The sequence below is a fragment of the Condylura cristata genome, unplaced genomic scaffold (genome assembly GCF_000260355.1).
Source record: "Condylura cristata isolate star-nosed mole 26May11 unplaced genomic scaffold, ConCri1.0 scaffold00020, whole genome shotgun sequence".
NCBI lineage: Eukaryota > Metazoa > Chordata > Mammalia > Eulipotyphla > Talpidae > Condylura > Condylura cristata.
Window position 1 is genome coordinate 23215944 of NW_004567121.1, and position 24523 is coordinate 23240466.

The window sequence follows — 24523 nt, forward strand, 5'->3', positions numbered from 1 at the left end:
TAGAATTACTCACTGTGCCTTTTGTAGTAAGATTATTAAGCTCAGCTGCTGCCTTCAATATTTGTCTCCACAGACATTACTAAGAAGGCATTTTACTTTGGCATTTTTTGTAATATGGCACCATTTATAGCTGTCTTCACCCATAATAATATTATTAAACAACCATCTCTAAAGCTGGCAGGAAACACAATAAGGAGGGCCAGTCTGGTTACTAGTGGCTAATGGTGGAGTCAATATTTGGGTTATGTCATGTATTTTCTTGCATTTTCCTGATTTAGTAATTAAACTATACCCACATTTCTTATTTAGCCAGTGCTAGATCTTTCTGACAAAATACAAGACCTCAATAAGTGTCAAGGTTTCTGTCACCCAATCTACCTTTTTATCACTTTTGGATAATAAAGCAGCTGATCTAATGAGTCCACAATCTTGTAGTATGTGTACTTTTTTCCTATTTAGGCTGAAGTTTTCCAAAGAATGATCTAATTCACATTAAGCTGAGAGTCTAAACCCAATGCTAAAAAGAAAAATATAATTTTCTCGCTTTTTGTGCTGAGATACCTCAAGAATAATAAAAATACTGAATTTAGCTGTAACTAAGCCTATTTAATGTACTTCAGAAAGTTCAAAACATTTGGGAAAATCACAAGATCAAAAATGTAAGCCATAAAAAAGAAATTTATTTAAAAATTAGATTCTTCTACTTCAGATACACAGGTATAAGTTATGTTCCAGAAAGCAAAAGCACTTTTTCCAGAAACTGTTCCCAGGATGGTCAATACTGATTTCGAAATTGGTTGCTCAGATCTTGGAGCTCCATTACCAAAGTATCCATAGTTGCTATTTCATCAGCTATCTCTCCAGAAATTTCTCCACTTGCCACATCTGTAAAAAGTTGCTACAACATAAAGAACAAAACAGAACTATCAAAACAATGAAAATTCTCATTAAAATAAAAGATACCAAGTATAGAATTAAAATCCCTTTTTGTAATAACACCACAAGAGTGGTAAAAGCAATGGTAATATCTGTTCTGTCACTCTGGAAATGTACAAATTGCAATTAAACAATAAATCAAAACAATATGCTTAACTCTGTAAATCCAAATGAACTCTGCTCTTCAAAAAGGGTGCCTTGAAGATGATTATTATTACAATAACATGGGATAGTTTTTGGATGAACAGACACTACTCAGCCAGACAAAACAGATCTACTGACTGTTTATACAAATCAAAATAAACATAATTTTATAGTCAAATTTGTAAAAATCATACCCATTTTATTCCTTATTTAAAAATTAATTATGGGGCCCTCCCTGGTGGCGCAGCAGCTTGGAGTGCAGCACTGCCAGCTGGCCTCAGCCGCTTCAGTGCCCGTTTGATCCCCAGCCCTGGAGGTGATCCACATGGCGTGGCAGACCTCTCCTGTCTCCCTGCTGCTCCCCTCAGCAGTGTACTTCGTTGATCTGCCTGTTCTGCTCCCCACTCTGTTTCTGGTGAATCCTCTCACCGCCCCTGCACCTTTGGCCTGTACCCCAGTTCTGTATGCATAAATAAAATCTTTCTAAAAATTAAAAATATAAAAATTAATTATGGCTTAAAACTCAGAGGCCACAAAGATGATCAAAATTTGGTAAAAACAAAAACAAAAAAGCCCAGCAAAATAAAAATAAATGTGCCTTCTTTCTCGAAAAGGAATTGCCTCAAGAAGCACGCAGTCATGTGCTCCAATACAGCAAGACAATGAACACCATGGATGCAAACTGCATGGCCACTTACACATGGATTTTTCCCAATAAGTTTACTGGAAAATGTATTACTAATATAAATAACATCTATAGTGTATTGCATTATATAACACAGTAGTTATATATATATATACATATATGTGTGTTATATAAAACAATAGTGATGGATGTTCCGGCAGGTGATTTCATTGTGCAGACAAATTTAAAAGATTGATAAATACAGTTCAGTACAGTAAATGGCGTTTCTCTTCGTTGTGAATTTTCTTAATACCAGTTCCTTTTGTCTGACTTGTTTTATTGTTAGTGTACAGTATGTAATATATAAAACATATGTTAATTGGCTGTTTATGATAACAGCAAGGCTCCGGTCAACAGTTACAGTTAGTTAATAAGTTCTGTGGGTAGTCAAAAGTTATTACACAGTGTTCAGGGAGTCGGTACCCGTAAGCTCCTCACCTCAGGGAGCTTGTTCCAGGACTAACTATAATGCTACCACTCTCTAGAAAGTGCCCATGGAGCTTATACCAGCACCCAAGAAAATCAGCTTCAGGAACTCATGACTGCATTGTGCATGCACATGTAATCAGAAATGTACATTACTCACCTTTTCATATATATTTCTCATCAGATGTGACTACAAGACTAATTACAAAAATCAAGTTAGCATTAAAATGCCATCACTACCATAATGGGGGTATGTGACAATCGTCCTGACAGCTATTCTAAAAGAAAGTACCAAGATATCTTCAGTGATGGTATCATCGGTAGGATAAGCTTAGAGTTGTGCCTAGTGATTTTTTTAGAGCAAAGAGCATTCACTGAAGAACTCCAAACTTGTTTAATAAACATTTCTCACATTACTGTGTAGTCACACTTTGCTCAGCATTTTCTAACAAAATGTCACAGAAACTGCTGCAATGTGATCAGGAGAGAAAATACCTTTAGGAAAATAACTTCGACTTACAGACCATATTTTGTTTTACTAAAAATTACAATGTTTGCAAGTCACCATGAATCTGATTACTTAACTATATGGAGAAAGCAGAGAGAAAATGAAGCACAGAAGAATGAACGGTGTGCTGAGGATCCCTAGATTTTAAGTGGTAGAATTAGTTCTGTGTCCAGGCTCTCAACCAGGCACCCTCTTGGCCCACTGTAAATGCACAGGGTGTTAGGGGCCAAGGAGTCACTCTACCCTGGAGTGCTGACCAGATGCACCTAGGTGAGACTCTAGGTCCTAGGGGCTGTTCTGGCAAGAAAGGCAAAAGATTCTCATAAATCAAGCCATTTGCAACCGATGTAACAGTTAATTTTCAGTTTTTATAAGTTTTGTAAGGAAGCTTTATTTCTTTAAATGCAATTCATTTAAGCAACCCCATTAGAAAAAATTTTATTTTCTAAAAAATCGAGAGGCATATGATCTACTACATAATTAGAGATTCCTAAACATCATATACAAAAAGATGCTTTCAAAGAAGATGTTGGGAAGCTGTTTTTCCCTATCTTGAATGTCCTAGATTTAATGAGAACAAAATGTAAATGGTCTGAGGTCGGGCCCTCCCTGGTGTCACAATGGGTTGAAGCAAAAGTGGTGCAAAGTTAGCCTGCAAAGCTAGCCGCAGCTGCTTCAGTGCAAGTTCGATCCCCACCCACAAGGCCCAGCACACCTTACAGTGACCTCTCCCGTCTCGCTGGCTGCTTCCCTCAGCAGTGTACTTCGTCAATCTGACTATTCTGCTCCCCATTCTATCTCTGGTGAATCCTCCCACCGCCCCTGCACCTCTGGTCTGTACCCCAGTTCTGTGTGCATAAATAAATAAATAAATCTTAAAAAAAAAAAAAACATGTTCTGAGGTCTTGTTTTCAATGTTTGGGAATCTATTACAATATTGAAGGACAGACAGTAAACTACACAGCCAAAATTATTTAAGTCACATAAGTACCCTTAATATAAAATTATTAACTTATAAAAAAAATTTGCATGGAGATAAGGGAACCAGCTGAGCACACCTGAAGAATAGGAAAAAACCTGAAAACCATGGGCAGATTAGTGATCGGCTGGAAACCAGGAAGCCCTAAGTAGATTTTCCTTGAGAAGGCTCTTGTGGCCTCCCAAGACACATCATCCTCAAGTTGTGTCACCAACCTGGCAGGAAATATGGATCTTTCAGGTGGACTATGGAAACCTACGGACTACAGAAACCTCACATGCATACTAAGAAGGAAGCAAAGCAAGTTAATAATCTGAAGAGGCAAAGATGACACCCTGATATGAAAAGGTCAAGCAATTTAAAAAAGGCATATTCTGGAAAGGGTTTTATCTATGTCTAGAAGGAATCTTAACTTGCTACAAACTTGCCCTCAGTAGTGAGCTACAATTTGAAGCTGATCTGTAACCCACAATAAAGTTATGATGGCAAGTAAAGATTTAAAAGATACTAAATTGTGCCTAGTCTTACTGCTTCAGATTTTGCTTCAAGAGGTAGAATGTGAACCTGAATGCAGAGCAGAAGCACCTAGGAAATTTAACACAGGTTTCCCAGACTGTACCCTGTGTAATCTGTCACAGGTAGAGACCTAGAAAAAAGTTTTACGAGGATTTTCACACATGCCCGTCCACAAACAGGATTTACAAACTGATAGTATATGCATTACTTTCCCAACTACTTTAAAATTTTTATCAAATCCATATTTTTCTAGATCAACTTTTTCACTTAATTAAGTATGCTAAGGAAAACATTAAATGGAAAATAAGCAATATTATTATGAAAGTGTAGATTTGATGTGCTAGCTACACTTCTCCTAATATGCACTGAATAAATGTATACTAATTTAACAGTTTGCCTTAGTGCTACCAGTGTGTGTAAGTTTCCCCAGTGCTACCCAAAATATATGCCTAGCTTTGGGAAAAGATAGCACTGGAAGAGCACTGTTTTCATTTAAATTAAAGAAAGCAGTAGAGGTTTGAATCTAAATGCTAATTTCAGGCTCTAACTTACTCATGTGATCTAACCACTAGGCCCAGAACATCCTCACCAGAGAAAATAACCATTGGAGGGCTGATCTCTAAACTATATTACAAGCTGACCAAAGCTAAAATCACAATCCTAATTAATTCACTTTTTACTCTCACCTTTGCTTTAGATAACAAGCCCCGTATGTTAAGTCGAACGGAAGAAAGCACTTGCACAGCCTCTTGGGGACTAGATTTGTTTTTACTGCATTTGATAGCCACTGAAAGATCAACATGGAGAAAAACATTCATTAAAGTTGGCAGTAGTGATTTATAGGTACAAAAAAACAATTAGTTAATTAGAACATTAACAGATTTTAGCAATATTTCTATATATGAAGTTTTTATTTTGGAAAAAGGATTAATAAATATTACATAATTCTCTCCCTTTTTTTTATTGCTATCTGGAGGATTTTGAGAAAAATAGGTGATTTTTTGCTAAATTACACATTGTTGGGAAGAGACCCCCCCTCCATACACGCACACACACACACGCACAGACTAAACAAACCAGGCAAGGTGCCCAGAAAGGACGAAACAGAAGCAGCACCTCTGTGTGGCCTCCCACTCCACCAGGCCCCTACAGGTGAGAGGATGAAGTCACTTTACCCAGTCACCTCTGTCTCCAGCATTCTGAGGAATTCATTTTACAGAACTGGAATTCCTGATGGTGGCATAATCCACGCTGGTGAAAGACCCAGCTACTAAGGTTTTATAAGAATAAGTGAAGATATTTGTAAAAGTATGATGCCTATTACTCCTCCACTAATTTGTTTCCTTAAAATTATGTTCACTGGGCTCTCCCTGGTGACACAATGGGTTAGGATGCAGCACTGCAAGCGAGCCGAAGCCACTTCGATGTGACTTCGATCCTAGGCCCCTCAGGTGACCCGCATGGCACAGCAGACCACTCCTGTCTCACCCACTGTTCCCCTCAGCAGTGTACTTTGTCAATCTGCCTGTTCTGCTCCCCACTCTGTCTCTGGTAAATCTTCTCCCTGCCCCTGCACCTCTGGCCTGTACCCCAGATCTGTACGTATAAATAAATAAATCTTTCAAAAAATTATGTTCACTACAAGCAAATCAAAATAGACCCAGCTTTAAAACTACACTAAGCAACTAGACAACGAAAGTTCACTTTGTATCCTAGAAAAGTTCACTTTGTATCCTAGAAAATGTCTCTAGTTTTGCACAAAAACTCAGATTAGCTGGTGGAGGCTGCCTGTGCCTGCAAAAACCTTTGTCATTAGTTAATGACATCTTCCATGGCTAGTAAGAACCATGAACTAGGCTTGACATTCCTAGTTCAGAAGAATAATTAAGCTTTAGCTATCTCAGGGAAGGACTGAGAGAATGCATGGTAATTGGAAATGTTAATCTCATACAGCAGTTTACCTGGAGACCGTGAGGATTACCATGTAGTTATAACTGTCATGCCTGAGGTATTTAAACTGCTTAAGATCCACTTACTTATATCAGAAACAGCTGTGATTTCTTCCTTAGTTTTTTATTTCCATTCACGAAAAACAAAAATAGAACAAAACATACAAACACAGGCCATCAGGCGTCCTCTTCAATTCCATTTCCAAAAGGCATGACAGATTGAGAAAGACACGAGAAATAACCTACTATTTCAAATCATCGGCATCCAAGAAAGCAGAGCTCGCTTTAGGTAGACTACATTTAAAAGGTGTAGCTATTTTTTTTTTTTTAGATACTTAGCTATTATTTTTGAAAGTTCTTGGCTGGCAAAAAGGGAATAGACTTCTGCCTACCCTTCCCCAGAAAACAGAACAGCACACAACACCCTGCAGGCAACCCAAACGGGGGCACGGTGACAAGTGTCCCAGGAAGGTCTCCACACCACGCGGAGACTGCAATGTCTTACTGACTTTCTGAAGTGCCTGGCTCCTCTGAAAAACAGCAACACAGCCACCTAACAGGCAATAAATTAGGTGTTTTTTGTTTTTTTTTAATGTTATATTTCCTTTTAGAATCGTGAGAGGTGGAGAATAGTGGGGGGGGGGGGTGTAAAGCTAAATAATAGAACAGAATGAGCCGGCTCATTCTTCCACAGAGCACAGGTGAACAAAAGCAACAGAGAAAAGGTAAAGACTAATCTCCACAAATCTAAAGCACCACTAGAAACCAGAGCTATGCACCCACCCGCGCGTGGCACGTGGTGGATGGCGCAGGGACATCTGCTGAAGCCGGAGGGAACGCGAGTGAATAGTTGCTGTGCGGCTCGGCCTAGAGCCACACCATGAAAAAAATGTGTGCCAAACTTTTTAAAACCAACTTTACAGTGCAAAGTAAAGATTTCCTCAGAGTCGTTTTTTACTCTACATATTTCTACTTGACAGGTTTAATGCCATCTCTTGGTAATTACAGAGTGTCCTGGCTTGGGCTGTTACAGATCCAGCTGTTCACAGAAACGTTCAGGTTTGGCAAGCTGAAGTAGATAAGGTAAATTCTTCAAATTTAATTGCAGCCTACTATTAACTATGCACATAATGCACCTTCGCATGGGCTTCCCCAAGCACAGTACTGTATCTACAAAGGCCAAGGGCATAAACCTGAACTTCCTCTGAGCCCACCTGCCAGGAAACTAGCACAGGCCATGTAAATTCCAGCTCCCCCCCACCACCAAAGCCCTCCCATCACTGGCCTCTCAGCAATCGCCCAACCTTTCCTACACCGAATTTCAGTTACAGACTTAACATTTAACATTTCTGCCTTATCTGTAATGGAGAAGGTGGTTCAGGAAAAAAGGTATTTATATCTTTTTTGTCAACTGTAGTATAGGCCCTAAGTAGAATTATTAACTACTAAGCCCATTTCTAAATTATTTAAATGCCAAGTGACTTCTTTAGGGGCAAGTTAAATTTTATCCTTGGTCTTTGTTTTTCTCTTTTCAGTTCTGAGTCCCTTATCACATAGCTCAGATCCCCTGCCCGAGAAGGAACATAAGGTGGTAAGGGATTAACATTAAAACCATGTGTGGGAGATACTGTAAAGTATTTAACATGTTTTATTTATTTTTCTTAACAACCATAGATAAGTATTATCTCCATTTTACCCAACGAGGGAACTAAGGCTCAGAGAAGCTAAGTGGTTTACCCACAGTCAGCGAATCGTTCCCACACTTAGGTCCTGCGCGTTGAGAGCTCTGCCCTTTACATTCTTCTCACTGGTTCCCTTTTAGTTGCAGAAGTCAGAGAAGGACTTTAGGATGTCTCACAGTCCTTATAATTCAGCTCTGAACATTGTGGCTGCATTACTCTATATGAACTGCCTCACACCCAAATTCAAATACAAATATAAAAATGCACTATTAAATGTAACTGGTTTATTTTTCACTGATGCCAATAATTAAACACAGGTTTTATGGTTATATATTTACCTAACATATAGGCATACAACTTTATATGTAGGGTCATTCGTCTCCTCAAATATCACTTACAAAATTCCCCAAAGATAGGTATTAGATCATAAATTCCTTTCTTTTGTATATACCGCAGCTCTTGAATATTGTCATGTACTCTAGATATCTATGACATTTTCATGAATATAAATTTAAAAGGAAGGAATGAATCAGGAAAAGGTAACATTCCAACTACATATCAACACAATAGATGGTGTGATGGCCAGATGCAGTCACAAAGGCGTTTCACATTAAGTTTCTAATGTCACTATTGCAGTAGTCTCTAATGCCTGTCACTTATTCCAATAGAGCTTAAGTCTCTCATTTCTTCTAATTGTGCTAAAGTGTCTATTCGATACTAGTTGATTTATAAATGCTTGTTAAAGACAATGATTTCAACATAATGAACTAATCTGAAGTTATAGATAGAAGAACTTTACTTTTGACTAATCCTTTTTTAAACAGTAGAAGTACATAAAAATATGGCATGAATATCAAACGTTGTACCAAATACCATGTGCGAGTCCTAAGGCTCTCTGAACCACTTCCTTAAATGATGTAATATCTTTCTCCCAACAACTGGACTGTGTGTCACACTTGTATGCCTTAGAGAGAAACTGGAATGCCTAAGGAAAAAAAGAAAAACATTCAGAATACCAAGTAGAATGCACATTGCAAAACTGTTTCCTGGAAGTCATATGGAACTAATTCCAACTTGAAAAACCAGGATCTGTGCTACAAAGCAGTCTCTATTACTCTCATCAAAGAAGGGAACTAGATGCACACCCCACAGCAATAAGCAAGTAAAAGAATCAAGTGAATGTACCCACACAGAGACACTACACTATAAAGAGAGACATAAGGTTTTGTAGGTTTGGAAATCTATAAAAAGCATACATATTTCCTTATCCTTTGTAACCATGAATTTAAGAGACCTCTTTTGAGAATGAGGCACAAACTTGATTATAACTACAGAATTGCTGGTAAGTGTGTAAACTCACAGAGGTTTAAAATGCTTTTTCACAACCCATCCTTGTAGATTCTTGGAGGAGGAGTCACAGATCAGAGTTCACAGTAGTCTTCCATTTATGCAAGAAAACACATCAATCAAGAAGAAACGGAAGGTCAGAAAGGAGTGTGTGCGTGTGTGGGGGGGTGGGTGGGGTGGAGGGGTGTATGTTCTCTGGGCTAATAAGGCCATGGTAGGAGCCAGACTAAGGGAGGTGAAAATGACTAAGAATCCCACTCAGTAGCTGTACTGTGGTGAATTCCAAGCATGCAAGGAGTTCATTTGATTTGTTGTGGATGTTCTGTAAAGAACACAAAAAATTATTTCTACCTTGGAAACTCTGGGTCTCCTTTAAGTTCTAAGATAAGAAGCTAAAGGCATCACTTGAGTGTAGCCCGTGTTCCATGCACTTGTAAAGAGGGGCAGGCAACCTTTGTGCTTCATGTTTAGACTTGAAAAGCTCTCCTCCAATGTTCTTATCCTGTTTCTTTCTTTTTTCCCTCATCACCGATCTAAACACTCTTCCGTCCTTGTACCTACCAAATCTACCTTAGTCTTTCAGCAGTGAACCTGCCAAAAGGGGTATGGAGTAAATAAATAACACGAGCCAGTTGTTTGTTGCAGTTCCATTAGGAACACAGCTTAGAGAAGAACCTTTTGCAGAAAACAGAATGATATAAAAGAAAAAAACCATGGAAATAAATGCCGACAAATCTTAAACCATCCACCATTCAGTGTTGAAAGGCCCCGAATGAAAATTAAAAGCATATTAGCCTTATCTTTCAAATTATTACACAATTCTTCCAGCCATGAAAAAAAGGAACTCCACTACAAAAGAAGAGGGACTTACTTTTTCGTTTTCATCAGGCTCTTCACTCTGCCCATTTCCATATACCTGGGCATACAGCCTCCAGATTTCTCCATCATTTGTCACTTTTGAAGTGACTCTGCCAAATAACTCCTGCAGCTTCCCCTTGAGGCTGGTGGCGACATCTCCGCTTCGATCGGTCATCCCATCAGTCACTGCCCGGACCAGAATTGTAAGGACCTCGAAAACATACAGAAGAGACCAGTAAACTAGAAAGAAGCAAACAGTAATAATAATAATAATAAAAAAAAAAGACAAAGAGCAACCAACCATCAACCTTTATCAACAAGACGACAATAAACTGCCTTGTAAGTCCTGTTAGAACACCCCCTTTACACTTTTTTAAAAACAGAAGTCACTGAGATGGGAAAAGGCCCAAAGTGATGTAAAAATAAACTATTATTATTTAAAAAAAAAAAGAAGTCCAGCTCCCCTGAAGCGCTCTCCTCAGCAGGGCACAGACCACCTCTCCAGGTGTCCTGGCTCCTTCAGGCTCTTCCACAGGGTCCTCTCTTCGGCGCTGCTCTCTCCTCACAATGAGTGCTGGGCTCTTCGGACTGACCTGATACACACCTGTAGCCTCAGCACTCCACCACATTTACAGTCAGACACTACTCCTGAAGCCCAGGAGCAGACACCTCAGCACCTACCAGACACGTAGGTCACGTTCCATCTGTCCACGGCAGCAGCACAGGACCCAGGACCCTGCCCACTCCTGCCGCTGCAGTATAGCCAAGAACTGAGCACAGTCTGACTTCTCTTCTCTCTCACTTCAGCCACATCTGCTTGAATTGACTCAATGTTCCTAATGAGTCCAGTCTGTCCTACTTTAGCTTAGGCCTCATTGCTTTCTGTCTGGTCTGTTGTGATAACTTTCTAACTCTGCTTAAAGAAGTTCAAGCTCTTCCTAACTGTTGAATCGTGAACTGCTAATTTAGCAAATTTTTGGTCTCAGTAGTCCTTAGCACTCTATCCTAGAAGCTATGAATTATGATAGATGGATTAAGTGGAGCCCCTAAGGTGGGTACTTCATGAGGCACACATCATGTTTATAGGAAGTGGTATATTTCAAGGCAACTTCCTGGAGACAGAGAAAATGAAGCTCAACCATCCACTTCTGTGAGGTGGGGACAGCAGAGACAAAAGGGTCCATCTCAGGCACAGGTAGGAGAGGGCTCCAGGCCCCTGCTCCTCTGCATGACCCACTGGTTGGAAGCAATAACAAAGTTGTTTTCATATTATCAGTTTGTGTGTTCAGTAGCTGGTGAAATAGATGGATCTGGAGCTTAAAAGAGAGTCCTGACTGGATGAACATGTAAGAGAAGTCATTCATGGTGATGGCAGGTATTTTGATATTTTCCTGTATATGTTTTAGAGAGACTGTGTTGAGTAAAGATCAGACCAAGGATGGAATCTGAAAGATCACAGCACTTAAGAGGGGATGAAGAGTAGTCTATGCACTAACAAGACAAAAAAGCAGTGGTCATAAAAGCAAAAGAAAAGTGTTATCATGAAAGAAGCCAGAAAGAAGAGCACCAACAAGACCCCATCTACACAAGGCCAGGACTGGAAGATTTCGCTGAACTAGGTAACTGCAGTGGCTAGTGACTGCACCTAGAGTTGAATCAGAAATTACCAGCATTCTTGAGAAATGGGGAGGAGGAGGGCATGCAGGAGGGATCATGATTGTAGGCAAGAGGTTTACAAAAAGAAAAACACAAAAACAACCACTGTTATTAACATCATAAAAAGTTACCCCCTCCCCATTATAGCATCCTGTAACACCCATATTTTAAAGGCTTTATGTGCTGGTATAAAATGTTAACAGTATATTTGGTTAGCCAAAAATTTAAATATAAACATAGTGGCAAGGTAAGAAAGGGAAGTAGCAGAAGAACTGATACAAGAGAGTTAAATATTCATTTACTGTAACAGGAAGTCAAAAGATAAAACAAATTTGATTAATAACAAAAGGCTGAATATAACTATTACTACGAGCACAGAAATGTATAAATGGCAAAAATGTCCACTGGAGAGAAGGATCTTGAGGAGTAAGGGAAAGAGCACAGGAAGCAGCTTATATTTTGTTGCAAGATTTATATTACTATTGAACTGATAACAATATATGTAATATTAAAAAAAATTTAAATTAAAAACAAAGAAAAATCAAGAATAAGCACACTGAAAGATTGCTAAAGATGAAACAAAAGGCAATCACATGAATATTCCTTTATTATCCTTTACTTTAAGAGGCTGTACTCCAAAAGTAACCCAAACAGCCCCAGGCCTCTGACTGCAGAACTGAGACTGCCAGAGGGGAGAGCAGTGGGTAGGGGCAAGTGAGAGGACAATGGGATATAGTGGACGACTACGGGTTCTCTGGTGGTGAGTGGGCACCAGGAACATGTATCTGAAGAGATGTGCTCCCATTCCCCTAAAGCATACACAGAGCTGCAAATGGTTAGCTCCATGAAAAATACCATTTTAAGACATTAAAAAATAAAATGATCTCCTAGCTATGTGTGAGGGGTGAGGCGGTAACCAAAAGAGGGCTCTGAGAATGCTGGTAATTTCTGACGCAACTCTGGGAATGGCTGCACAGGTGCACTTCCTTGGTGAAAATACTTCCATTTACAAATGATGTGTATATTTTTCTGTATACCATCTACATTTTAATAAAAAGTTATTTCCCTCAATTAAGAAAGTCCTATGAACTGAACAAAAGACTTATTAAAATATACTAATAAAAGGATCTAAAATGTAATCTTAAAAAGTGGTTTCAGAGTGGTAACAGCTTTAAAAAACCATTAGAGTTATTTTTTTAACTGACAAGTATCACCGTTTTCCTCCCACTAATAAGTGAGAAAAAGAATATTCTGGTTACCAGACTGACTAAAAGAATAATTTTTAACATATATTTAATCCTTCTTGAAAAAACAGGCATTTGTAACTTAACAGGAGCAAAGAGTGTTGTGTTAGTATATACTTGATCAAATAATCACCAAAGAACACAATATCCTCTTGGGCAGTCTATGAAATTTTCAACATTATATTCCTTTACAACATCAAAAGTGGGGAGGGGGAGGTTATTTGAAAAAGGCAATTTTTTTTATCTGCTGTAAACTGGGTAAAAATGGGTAAACTGTTCTGATTATTTAACTCATCAGTAACTAGTTAAAACTATACATTACTAGGCACGCAATAAGTGGCTGAAGGGTAGCATATTAAAATTTAAAAATTTGACATGGAACAACCTTGGGGAAACTCAGGTGTTTTACACTATATGTATGTATGTATGTATGTATGTATGTATGCGTGTATGTGTGTATGCATACATGTATGTATGTATGGTGTATATTTGTATACACTGATATATCATGCTAGTAACTTTAATAATTTCATTATCATTTCTCTATCTCAACTGAAGCCAGACTAGTTTTTGCAGTCTTAATTAAAAACTTCATCAAAAGTGTTAATAAGAAGGAAGAAGAGAAAGGCACTGAGGGTTAGAATGAAATCCTAGTGGTAGCTGATTTTTTGGAGGAATAGAGTGGCCTCATGCCTCGGGCAATGCTCACCTCTGTGGTTTCATCTACCCAAAGAGAATCCCCCTTTAAGGAGAACCCTGAATGCCACCATGGAAGTGTCTACAGAAACAAAGAACCGACATTCAAGGAGTATACTGAATAGATTTTTATAAACTGCTTTTGTTTCACTCATTAATAATCTTGTCTGATCAATGTTGTCTTCTGTAAATAATATACATACAGAAACAAAATCCCAATACAAGCACCACTAACATGACCGTGCATGTCTTTTTAATGTCTTACTCTCTGCACATTTTAGAGTATAATACCATGTAACTGTTGTATGTTGTCCTTTGCACTTAAGTTTATCATAGAATTTTTCATATTCCTCTATACTCTCTTCATAGATTAGAAATATTCCACCAGGTTGATATATCACCACCTATTTTACAATTCGCCTGCATTTAATTAGGCAGTTTTCATGTTATTATTACTACAAATAACACTTCAATATATTTTTGAAATAATTTTTTTTTTTTTCAAACTTATGTTTTCCATAGGTTAGAATCCCAAGAATGGAATTATGGAATCAAGGGAATAAACATTAAAAGACTCAAGGTAAGTTTTATACTTTCATAAAAGATAAAATCAAATTAAATGCCTAGTATTGGCACGGTATGTAGTTTTTAAAACACCTTTGGTATTTCCTTCTACAATAGGTATATGTTCTGAGCTTTTAGATTTCTGCCTCCAGAACTGAATAAAGAACGTAAGTTTTTGTTGTTTGAAGGCACTAACTTGTGGTAATTTGTTACCAAAGCCCCAGCAAATAAATCCACCTGTCTTAAGTAAAAAGACCAAGACAAGATTGACACACTGACACATACTCTCCCGGGGTACTTACCTGGCTTCTCTAAGAAGTTTCCATATTAGCCACCTACAAGAATGTGCCACTGTGACAGCCTATCCCTACTCACCTCCAGCGCTCCACTCAAGGCTCAGAATCCTTTTTCCTCAGGCGTAGAAGTTTTAAATATAAAGCTATTCATCTTTTCCTCAATGGAGTATGGCTTTTACGTCATGATTTAAAATATTTTCTCTAACTCTAAGTTTATAAAACTATTTGCCAAACTGTCTTTTGGTCTTTCATAGCTTCATATTTTTAGTGATGGTGTTGGTGGTGGCAGTGGTGAGGAAAAGTTACCCTTAAAAAGCACCTGCACGTGCCAGGTTCTTTTCCAAGTCCATTACAGGTGCTAACTCACTTAATCCTCAGTAACCCTGTGGGCACTTACTTTATCAATCCCTTTTCGCTAAACTGAAGCACAGAGAGATTTAAGTAACTTGCCCAAGATCATACAGCTAGTGATTAGCAGAGGTGGGCTGGAAGCCCGAGCTGTCTTACTCTAGAATTTATATGGACTCTCACCTACAATGTAATCCTGTTTCCTAAAGCACTTCAATTTAAATATTATATCCACTGAGATTTATTCTGGTTTAAGGAGGGAAGTAGAGCTTTAGTTCTTGATTCCAAATGCTTGGCCTGCTATTCTAATACATACTGAATATTCTATTTTTATCTCAGATTTGAAATGCCACCCTTGTCATATACTAAATCCTCATACCTACTTGAATTTGTTTCTGAGTTCTCTATTCTGACCATGTCATTCCCATAGCAGATGTTAACTCTTTATATAATGGGGATATTATTAGCTTTTTATCTTTCCTATTTATTACAAGTATTTTGTCACATATTTTTTTAATGTGGTCATAAAAATTCCTTCAAGTGTTCTGTTACTGCTTCGAAGTTCAGGGAATTTGGTATGCATCCACATCTACTCCTAATTTTGTTAGAAGATAAAAAATACTTAGTGTATATTTATCCATTTGGAATTCATTCGGTATATCAGACAATATTCTAAGTATATTTTGAGCATGATACTTTAAGGGATTTCCTTTTAATCAATGTCAACAGCCTCACTGTCCTCACACAGTTTCAAACCAATGTTCCACCACTCAGTCCACATCATGACCTCTAAATCCCTAGCCCAGACCCCTAGTTGATTTAGGTGACACAGAACTTTGTTATGTTCTTGATCCTAAACTTATTACCCACCTCCATTACAGGCTACACTCAGGGTGCAGCGAGTAAAGAATGGTTGTGGGGAACCAGTGACCCCTTAAGTTTTCTCACACAGAAAAGCAGAGAATGATATAACTATCTTCTTCTCTAACTCTAACTTTGAAGTCCTTGGCAAGTCTCACCAAAATCTTGGCCTACAGTACAAGGCGTTAGCCCTTTGAGTCCTGGAGGTCTTCAGAAAAGGAAGGAACAGGATTGCTTTAGGACCAGTTACAAAAACTTCCAGGAGGGCTCCAGGCCAGGAATGAAGCCATTTCCGCCTCCCCAGCTTGGCTAACTCCCTGCTCCACTTGGAGTTCTCTGAAGAACTTGTTCTGTTTCCTGGTCTACAACCTTGGCCTGTGGTTTCCCCAAGTCTCAGTTATCAGAAAGGTAGGCAGTTTAATATTCTTTTTACTCCTTGAGCCAAAAAAGCTGGGCTTTAAGCGCTCCTTCAGACTTCAACTTTGAGTTGTACTCCCTGCTTGCTCTGAAACATCAGTCTTATTTATTAGTTCAGCTTGCTGAACCTCAGATACTTCAAAAACTATAAAATAGAGCTAAAACCCTTTCTACAGAGATAGAATTTTTAAAAAAAATACACTCACTCCCCTCTTTTCTTCTAGGTAATACTCAACCACTACTTATTCTGGGACTTCAGCTAGGTTGGAAGCCTGCCTCACTACACATCAGCACTGCCTGCCCTGCCCCAAAGAAAACACAAAGGAGAAATGCAAGCAAAGAACACTACCAACATAAAGGAATACATATTGTATGATTCCATTTATATGACATTCAAGAAGCAGCAAAATTGAATTGTGGTGAGGAATCAGAAAGTAGCTGCCTGGCTGAGGGAAAGGTTGGTAATTCAATTGTCTGGAAAGGAGCATAGGAGGACTTCTGTGGTGATGAAAATGTTTCATTTGTGTGTGGGTGTGGTTATATAAGCACACATAATTGCCAAAACATACTAAACTAACACTTAAGATATTTGAAATTTAATGTATTTAAATTTAAAGAACCCCTTTGTTATACATACATAGTTTACATGCATATTAATTTGAAATGGAAATATGTCTCCTTGCAGTATAAGTTTATTTAGCTCCTTTATATTTTATTGAGGTATAACATATGTAACATTACATTAGTTTCAGGTGTACAACATAACCTGATTCTTCTAGTTAACATGAAAACAGAGTTACAAAAACTTTTTTGGTGAGAAATTTTTCTTTTTGAGAATTTTAATATCTACTTTCTTGGCAGTTTTCAAAGTGGAATACATAGCTACCATACTGCTGTACTATGTTATTTGTTTTGTAACTGGAAGTCTGTATCTTTTGACTCCATTCACCCATTTTGCCCATCCCCCACCTCTGGCAACTGACCAATCTATTCCCTGTTTTTTTAACATCCCACATATAAGTAGAACATACAATGTTTGTTTTTCTGATTTATTTCACTTAGCAAAACGTACTCAAGGGTCCAAACATGTTATCACAAATGACAACATGTTACTAGGTTTTATGACTGAATAATATTCCTGTGTGTGTGTGTGTGTGTGTATCTCACATATTTATCCAACATCCATCGCTGGATATTTAAGTTGTTTCCTTATCTTGGTTATTGTGAATATGCTGCAATGAACACAGGAGTGCACGCACCTCTAAGTTAGTGTTTTCATTTTCTTTGAACAAGTACCTAGAAGTTGAATTGCTGGGCCCTGTGGTAGTTCTATTTTAATTTGAGGAACGCCATACAGCTTTCTGTAGCGGCTGTCCCAATTTACACACCCACCAACAACAGCACACAGGGTTTCCTTTTTCCACATTCTTGCTAACACTTTTTATTTCCTGTCTTTTTGTTAATAGACATTCAGACAGGTAGGAAGTGGTATCTCACTGTGATTTGGAGCTGCAATGTGCTTCTGATTTAGAAATGTGCTTTTTAATATAAATCTTCCCACAGACTTCAAGGCATAACACAAAGAAACCGGCATGCCTAAATGTGATTCCTATCTTCAGTTCTTACCAGCTCTATGACTGGTCAAGTTATATAGCCTCTCTGGATCTCCTACACACTTACTATAAAATGAGGAATACTTATTATTTATCTCAAATATTGCCAAGTCCTAAAAATGATAATCCATATTAAATGCTGGAAACATAGTAAGCATTCAACATATGCTAATCCCCTTCCCTTCTTCTTCCATTTATAAAGAGCAAATGGGGTGTAAAATGCAATACTTAAATTCTTTTCCCAAAATGAATGTATAAGTTATCAAAGAAAGAAGAGGAAAGACTCATAGATATACACAACAACTGCTATACAAGTGTATTCACAGCATCATTCGTAATAGCAGAAAACAGGAAAATCAAATGGACAAATTAGGCAGGAACATGAAAATTAGTTTTATGGTAAATAAAAACATGATAAATTGGCCCTCCCTGGTGGCGCAGCGGGTTAAAGCACAGCACTGAGAAGCTAAAGCCACTTCCGCATGAGTTCGATTCCCGCCTGCCCTGGAGGTGACCACATGGCGCAGCAGACCTCTCCTGACCCGCCCATTGCTCCCCTCAGCAGTGTACTTCCTCCATCTGCCTGTTCTGCTCCCCACTCTGTCTCTGGTGAAGCCTCTCGCCGCCCCTGAGCATCTGGCCTGTACCCCAGTTCTGTATGTACAAATAAATAAATCTTTAAAAATAAATAAATAAATAAAAACATGATAGAAAAACACTGCTGAGTTGTAATGTAGGCATTAATCAGGATTAGGACATAAAGAGAGAGGGAAAGCAGTGGTTGTAAAGGCGTCCACCCACTCACTGTCTGACTACAAATGGTGAAAAATACAATCATGTGTAGCTTACTCTGTCTGTATTGAATAGGTATAAATTTTCACACAAAGAATGCAGGAAAAATTAAAATGCTAATAATGACATCTATAAAGAAGTAGAAAAATACAATATAAAATTTAAAGCACATTAAAATAGCAGGGGGTCAGGTAGTGTCAAATATAAGAATATCAGAGTTGCTCTGAAAGACACCTGCTGTTAAACTGCTGAACTTGTAGAGTCAAATAAAGTAAAAAAAAACTTTTTGCCAAGGATAAGAATACTCTAGAAAACGTCCAGATCGTCTCTGTGTGTGATAACAGACAGAAAAGAAACATGCCAGGAAGTAAAATATGACTATGTCCATCACTAGCCATCAAGACTTCCGTTCAAGAATGACTTAGTCACTGTGGAGTTATTTCAACCAAGTCAGAGCCTACACATGGCCATCGGCATTTATGACACTTCTAAAGAGTTATTTAGAGTCCAGAGTAAACTAACACAGGATCTTGTTGTAGCTATTTCTCCATGTGAATACCTGATGGTGATCAGCAAAAATAAGGTGCTCAAGTCGCTAATTCAATCTCAGGGACTCACTGGTTAGCTGGTCATTGTGTTCTTAATATTTCTCCAAATAAATCCAAATGTAAACATTAAGCTAAAAGCCATAACATCTAACATCTTAATAGCATCCTATGCTTTTCAATGTGCTTTGTTTATAAGCAACATTTGGGTGTAATAGGAACCACAATGCTGACCAGGGCAGAAGGGCTGGAAGAGGGAAATCTCAAAAATCCAATGCTGCCCTTGATTATTTCTAAAAGCACTGAATTCCTATTGACACAAGTTTTAACTCACTAAAATACCCACACTCGGGTAAAATACTACTGTGCAAAAGAAGGTTTGTCTTATATTCTGAATTTTGGGAACAAACAATGAATTAGAGAAAAAAGGTTAAAATGTTAGTTGGCACAAATTGAAAATAAATTCTAGTAACTGGCCTTTGACCTAAGTTCAGATCTTAGAAATTAGAAACTGCTAAGAGGTACAGGATTTGGAAATTTTAAATGGAAACAAGAACACAATTTTGCTATTAGTGAAAATTCCTTACTATTAGATTTGCTGACAAAGCAAGGAACTAAATACAGCCACTAAAATTTCTGAAAAATCTAAGACAAACGTTAAATCAAGGATATCAATCAATGCAAGGAGTTTTTTTAAGGCCTTTTTCTTTTCTGTGACATATGCTCAAAATTTATCTTCATGCATTCAGAACTAAAGTTGAATTCAGCACTAAAGTTGGGGGGAAATGTGATCATGCAAAATAGGACCATTCTTCACATTAATTAAGTTTTGTTTTCTTTTCAGTTGTTCGTGAAAAATGTAAGAAAGATACATTTTTACTTTTAAAATATTTTTAAAGATTTATTTATTTATGCATACAAGAACTGGGGTACAGGCCAGAGGTGAGGAGTAGTGAAAGGGTTCACCAGAGACAGAGTAGAAACAGAACAGGCAGTGCTGAGGGGAGTAATTGGCAGGTCAGGAGAGGTCTGCCATGCCATGGGGTCACCTCTGTGGCCAGGTATCAAACTCGTGCTGCAGTGGCTTCAGATAGCTTCATAGTGCTGTGCTTTAACCCACTGCACCACCAGGGAGGGCCTAGATACATTTTTACTTAACATGATTCTGGAAAAGTTGGCACTGCCAGAAGTATAACCAGTAGTATAGGAAAGCAGGAGGACAGATTCAGCATATAGCTTATGGAACACAGCCTTTTATCAGATACCGCTGAGGTCCCTCCTTGCTGACAGCTGCAATTCCAAAGAATGCTGGATTTAAGCCAGCAGTGATGTCTAAATGAGGAGTGTTGGATTTGAGTGTTTTATGCACATTTTTTTATTATGAAAGAATAGAATTTACTCCAAGTATAAAATGAATAGACTGCCAATGTAAACTATTTGCATTCTCCTTGAGATTATAGGAACGGGCCTCAGAACACTTTCTTAGTAATGAAACTTTTTAAAAATCACTGTTCAAGTAAATAAGAAATAAACATGTTACGATTTCTGCCATCATTAATGGTTCAGAAATACAATGATATCTGTTCTGAACAGTATCAGAATTCATTGCCAACGGGCCAAATGTAGGGAACATATAGACAGTTTCAACAAGATAAGTGGTAGACTGTCAGGTGACTGTGTATATATATTTACCAGGCCTCCTCTCTTTTATAGGATGTAAAATTCTGCTAACTTCTCAATTCATGTTTGAATTACTCTTTACACTGTAACAGTTAAGTCCCTTCAACATAGCTCCTGCAAGTGGGTATGATTCTACTTGAAGCCACAGACCTCTCAAGTGAATAGCCCAGAACTTAAGCCCTCAAGCGAGGGAGCACATACTAGCCAATGGCTGGTGCTCAGATTAGGCAAATTTTGGAACGGCTGAGGTACAGACAGTAGTCATAACAGGGGCCTCCATGGTGATGCAGAAGTTAAAGACAGCAGTATCAAGCTATTGCCAATGCACGAATTTGATCCCTGACTGGCCAGGGAGCTGACCCACATGGCTCAGTGGACCTCTCGTGTTTCACCCACTGCTCCCCTTAATGTGTTTCAGTAGATCTGCCTGTTCTGCTCCCCACTCTGTCTCTGGTGAATCCTCTCACCCCCACACCTCTGGCCTATACCCCAGTTCTTGTATGCATAAATAAATATAAAAAAAGTCAGAGTAATGAGGTATTATCATATTTTGTGTTTTTTTAAAAATTCTAAATCTCTCACTATTAAAAGGGTAAATTTATTAGTGTAAACAAAGGACTATATTTTCACATCCAGACTTTGTAAACCATAAGCTGAACATATCTGTCTTTGTATACTGTCTTAAATACAAAGTCTTGTGTACTTAATCAAATGGTGACTTTAAGTTTCCCAAATTTTCTGAAAGGGTACAATATTTTTTTATTATGTTAGTGTTAAACAGTTCTGAATTCACCTCACCAAGAATGGACCACCTAATATACACTGCAAAGAAAATGTTGTACTCTTATTTTCTACAGAATTCAAACATGAAATAGTAAGTAAATATGCGGTTTTCTCCAACCATTACAAATCACAGAACACACTGAGATACTGAAAGTAGTAAATAACAAAACATCACTTTATTTCTGCAAGCTGTATATACGTAAACTACTTTATTAGTCTGAGTCCCAGTAACAGTCAGTCTATGATTACACAAACACAGCTGACCACAGAATGTTGGGATTTACATTTAACTAAGAATATCAACCAGATATTGTATGTATGTATAAAAATACTTTTTATACATGTGTTTAACATAATTGTCCTGTGTATAGTCAAAGAAACAATTTAAAATCAAATGATAGTATTAATATGGAAAGCAAAATGAAATAATAAAAGTATAAATTTCCTACCTGAGTATCTTTATATTTGTCTCGTAAGTCCAAGAGCCGATGGTAAGCTTTAATGGCTTCTGAAAATTCCCCAACATCAATACTAGTGAGAATGTAGTTTTCCCAGATCTGCCAGTGTTCATAGTTGCATTTGAGAGCTTCTTGTAAAGTTCTGAAAGCTTTCACTCTATTGAAGGTCATATTTTAAAGAAAATAAAATGAAAAAACCATAGATAAGTATATCATAACTAAATATATAAAATGCTACTACAGATTTTCTGTGAGTTCTTAATTTTCAAGTTAATAAATAGAATTAGAAACCCAAACAATAACAAGATGAAATTCCCTACAAAGATTTTTATTTCTTTTTACTTTTCCAATTCATTAAAAATTTAAAGGGCGTAGGAAATTGCAAAACAAAAATAACTAGAAATGAAAGAACAGGAATGTGAGAAAAAAACTAATTGAAAAGTTTGAAATTGAAAGACATTAAAAAAATTTAAACCCTCAACATGTGACAAAAGTTACACTGCAAATAGAGAGAGAACAAATAAACTAGAAGATAACAGGTGAGGAATTCATATAGTATTCATATTTTAAAAGAATAATAGAGAGAAGAAAGAATGTGAGGTAAGATTTAAATATAAAACTCATAGACATTCCAGAGAATGTCTAAGGAAATGCAGAAAATGGCAGGACTCTATATTTGAACAGATAATAGCTTTTTCCAGAACTAACAAAAACCTAACTTCTATGATGAAAAGTGTATTTTACTGAATAAAATAAGACATATTGTACGAAATAACAAAATCATCCTAAAACCTACAGCAGAATAATTAGAGGACAGCAGATATTTCACTGACAACAAAAGATACAGACAACAATCGACTACTAACTTAAAAACGCTGAGTAAAACAATTGTCAGCCTAAAATTTTATAGCCTGGTAAATTTAACACTCAAGAATAAATTCAAAAGCAAACATCTTCAGGAGTACAAAGAATAAAAAATTTTACTACTTACTGCCCTAATCTAGAGGACCTACTAAGGGGTTTCCTTGAATTAAAAGAGAAGCAAAGGCAGAAAGAGAATTACTAGGAAGCAAAAATTAGTTTTTTGTGTTTTGTTTTTTAAGTAAAGCCAAACGCACACCGAACATATTCTCGGCGCTTAAAAACAAACACACATATGCTTGGAAACTTAAATCCATGCTCCTAAATAAAAGGAAGAAGAAAATAATTAAGGTAACAAATAAAATACAAAGAAAGAAATAACAACAAAACCAAAAGCCAACAACAGCAGTGATACTACATTTTGAAAGTCACAGAGGAAATTAAAAAACTTCCCAAGGGATGAGTGGAGACACAATACCCAGGGGATTTAGATGAAACAAAGAGTACTTTAGAGAAGAAGCTTGTAATGGTAAAGGGATACACATAGTTTCAAGAGTGACGTTAAGGCATGGACAGGAGTCTTGGAAAGGCATGGACATTATTTTACCATAAAGTAAAAATCTCATGAGTCAAAACTAAGCTATATCTGGAAGAGAGGGAAAGAAAGCAAAGAGTAAAAAGGCAGCATAAAGGAGTAATTTATCTTTGTCCTTATGACCTTGTCTTTGCACAAAAACCTATTCATGATGTTACAGGAAGACAAGAAAGTGTTAACAGAAGTTGAAGAGTAATGTGAAAGAATGCCTAAGAGAGAAAGCAGAATTCTTAGGATTAATGGCCTTGCAGACAAAGTAGAGTATCAAGAGATTCACTACGTACAAATTATCAGTGTTATTAGAAAAACTCACTGAGATCATTCTGCAACTATGACAGGGATTTCCCTTACCCCTTGCTTTAAACCAAAGAAGTCTCTAGGGTGTTTTCACACAAGCAGTTGCAATCAAGAACATAATATTATTTTCTGAAGAGAATGGTAAAGCAAACAATATTTATGTACATTGTCAACCCAGGACAGTGGAAACATTTCACAACCTCAACATACATAATATATATTTAATGATATCTGCAGAAATATCTCATGTATCTGCAAAGAAAAATTAAATTAAGTTTGAAAATAAGGCCAAACAGAAATGGAAGTACAGTCATCTTTAATTAATTTATTAAAACGCTAGCAGCAACAATCATGGACTCTTCCCCTTCCTTCATTTTCTGCAGTCAGTCAATAACTACAGTTGCTTTCCCCAAATGTTCGACATTTGCTCCTTTTTTCCATAGCTATCTCCTCACTGGCTTGTTGCAACAGCTGTCCCCTAACTCATTGCCCAGCCTCCAGTTTCCTCTCTAGTCTGTCTCATATATTGCCACTGGAGTAAATCTTCCTAAAAAGCTTCTTTCTTCATCAAATTACCCACTGAAGCCTCTTACTTCCTATTTCCAAAAGGATCCTCTCAACTTGTTAGCCACCACCAGAGCGCAGTGCACTCACCTTTCTGACCTGCCCCTCACTGCAAAACTCGCTACAGTCAAAGTTGGATTATTTTACTTCCTATCTCCTAAGGTGTTGTGTGCATTCCTGACACTCTGTATTCGGCTGCTTTCCTCTTGTCTGTTTCCTCTGT

At 37.6% G+C, this 24523-nt stretch overlaps 1 protein-coding gene across 2 annotated transcripts in view; it reads right to left on the reverse strand.

Annotated features, from left to right (window-relative positions):
* Nucleotides 1-660: 660 nt before the first annotated feature.
* TTC27 (tetratricopeptide repeat domain 27) overlaps nt 661-24523 on the reverse strand; it is a 107084-nt gene continuing 83221 nt past the window's right edge. Inside the window, exons 16-20 of one of the 2 annotated variants that reach the window (XM_004686307.2) lie at nt 21975-22140; nt 10044-10241; nt 8699-8810; nt 4881-4981; nt 661-898 (exon numbers count right to left, since the gene is read on the reverse strand). In XM_004686307.2, the coding sequence (XP_004686364.1) occupies nt 776-898; nt 4881-4981; nt 8699-8810; nt 10044-10241; nt 21975-22140 (700 nt within the window). In that variant the 3' untranslated portion in view covers nt 661-775. Of the gene's footprint in view, nt 899-4880; nt 4982-8691; nt 8811-10043; nt 10242-21974; nt 22141-24523 lie in introns of those variants that run through there. The other variant, XM_012727680.1, reaches the window with a different exon arrangement.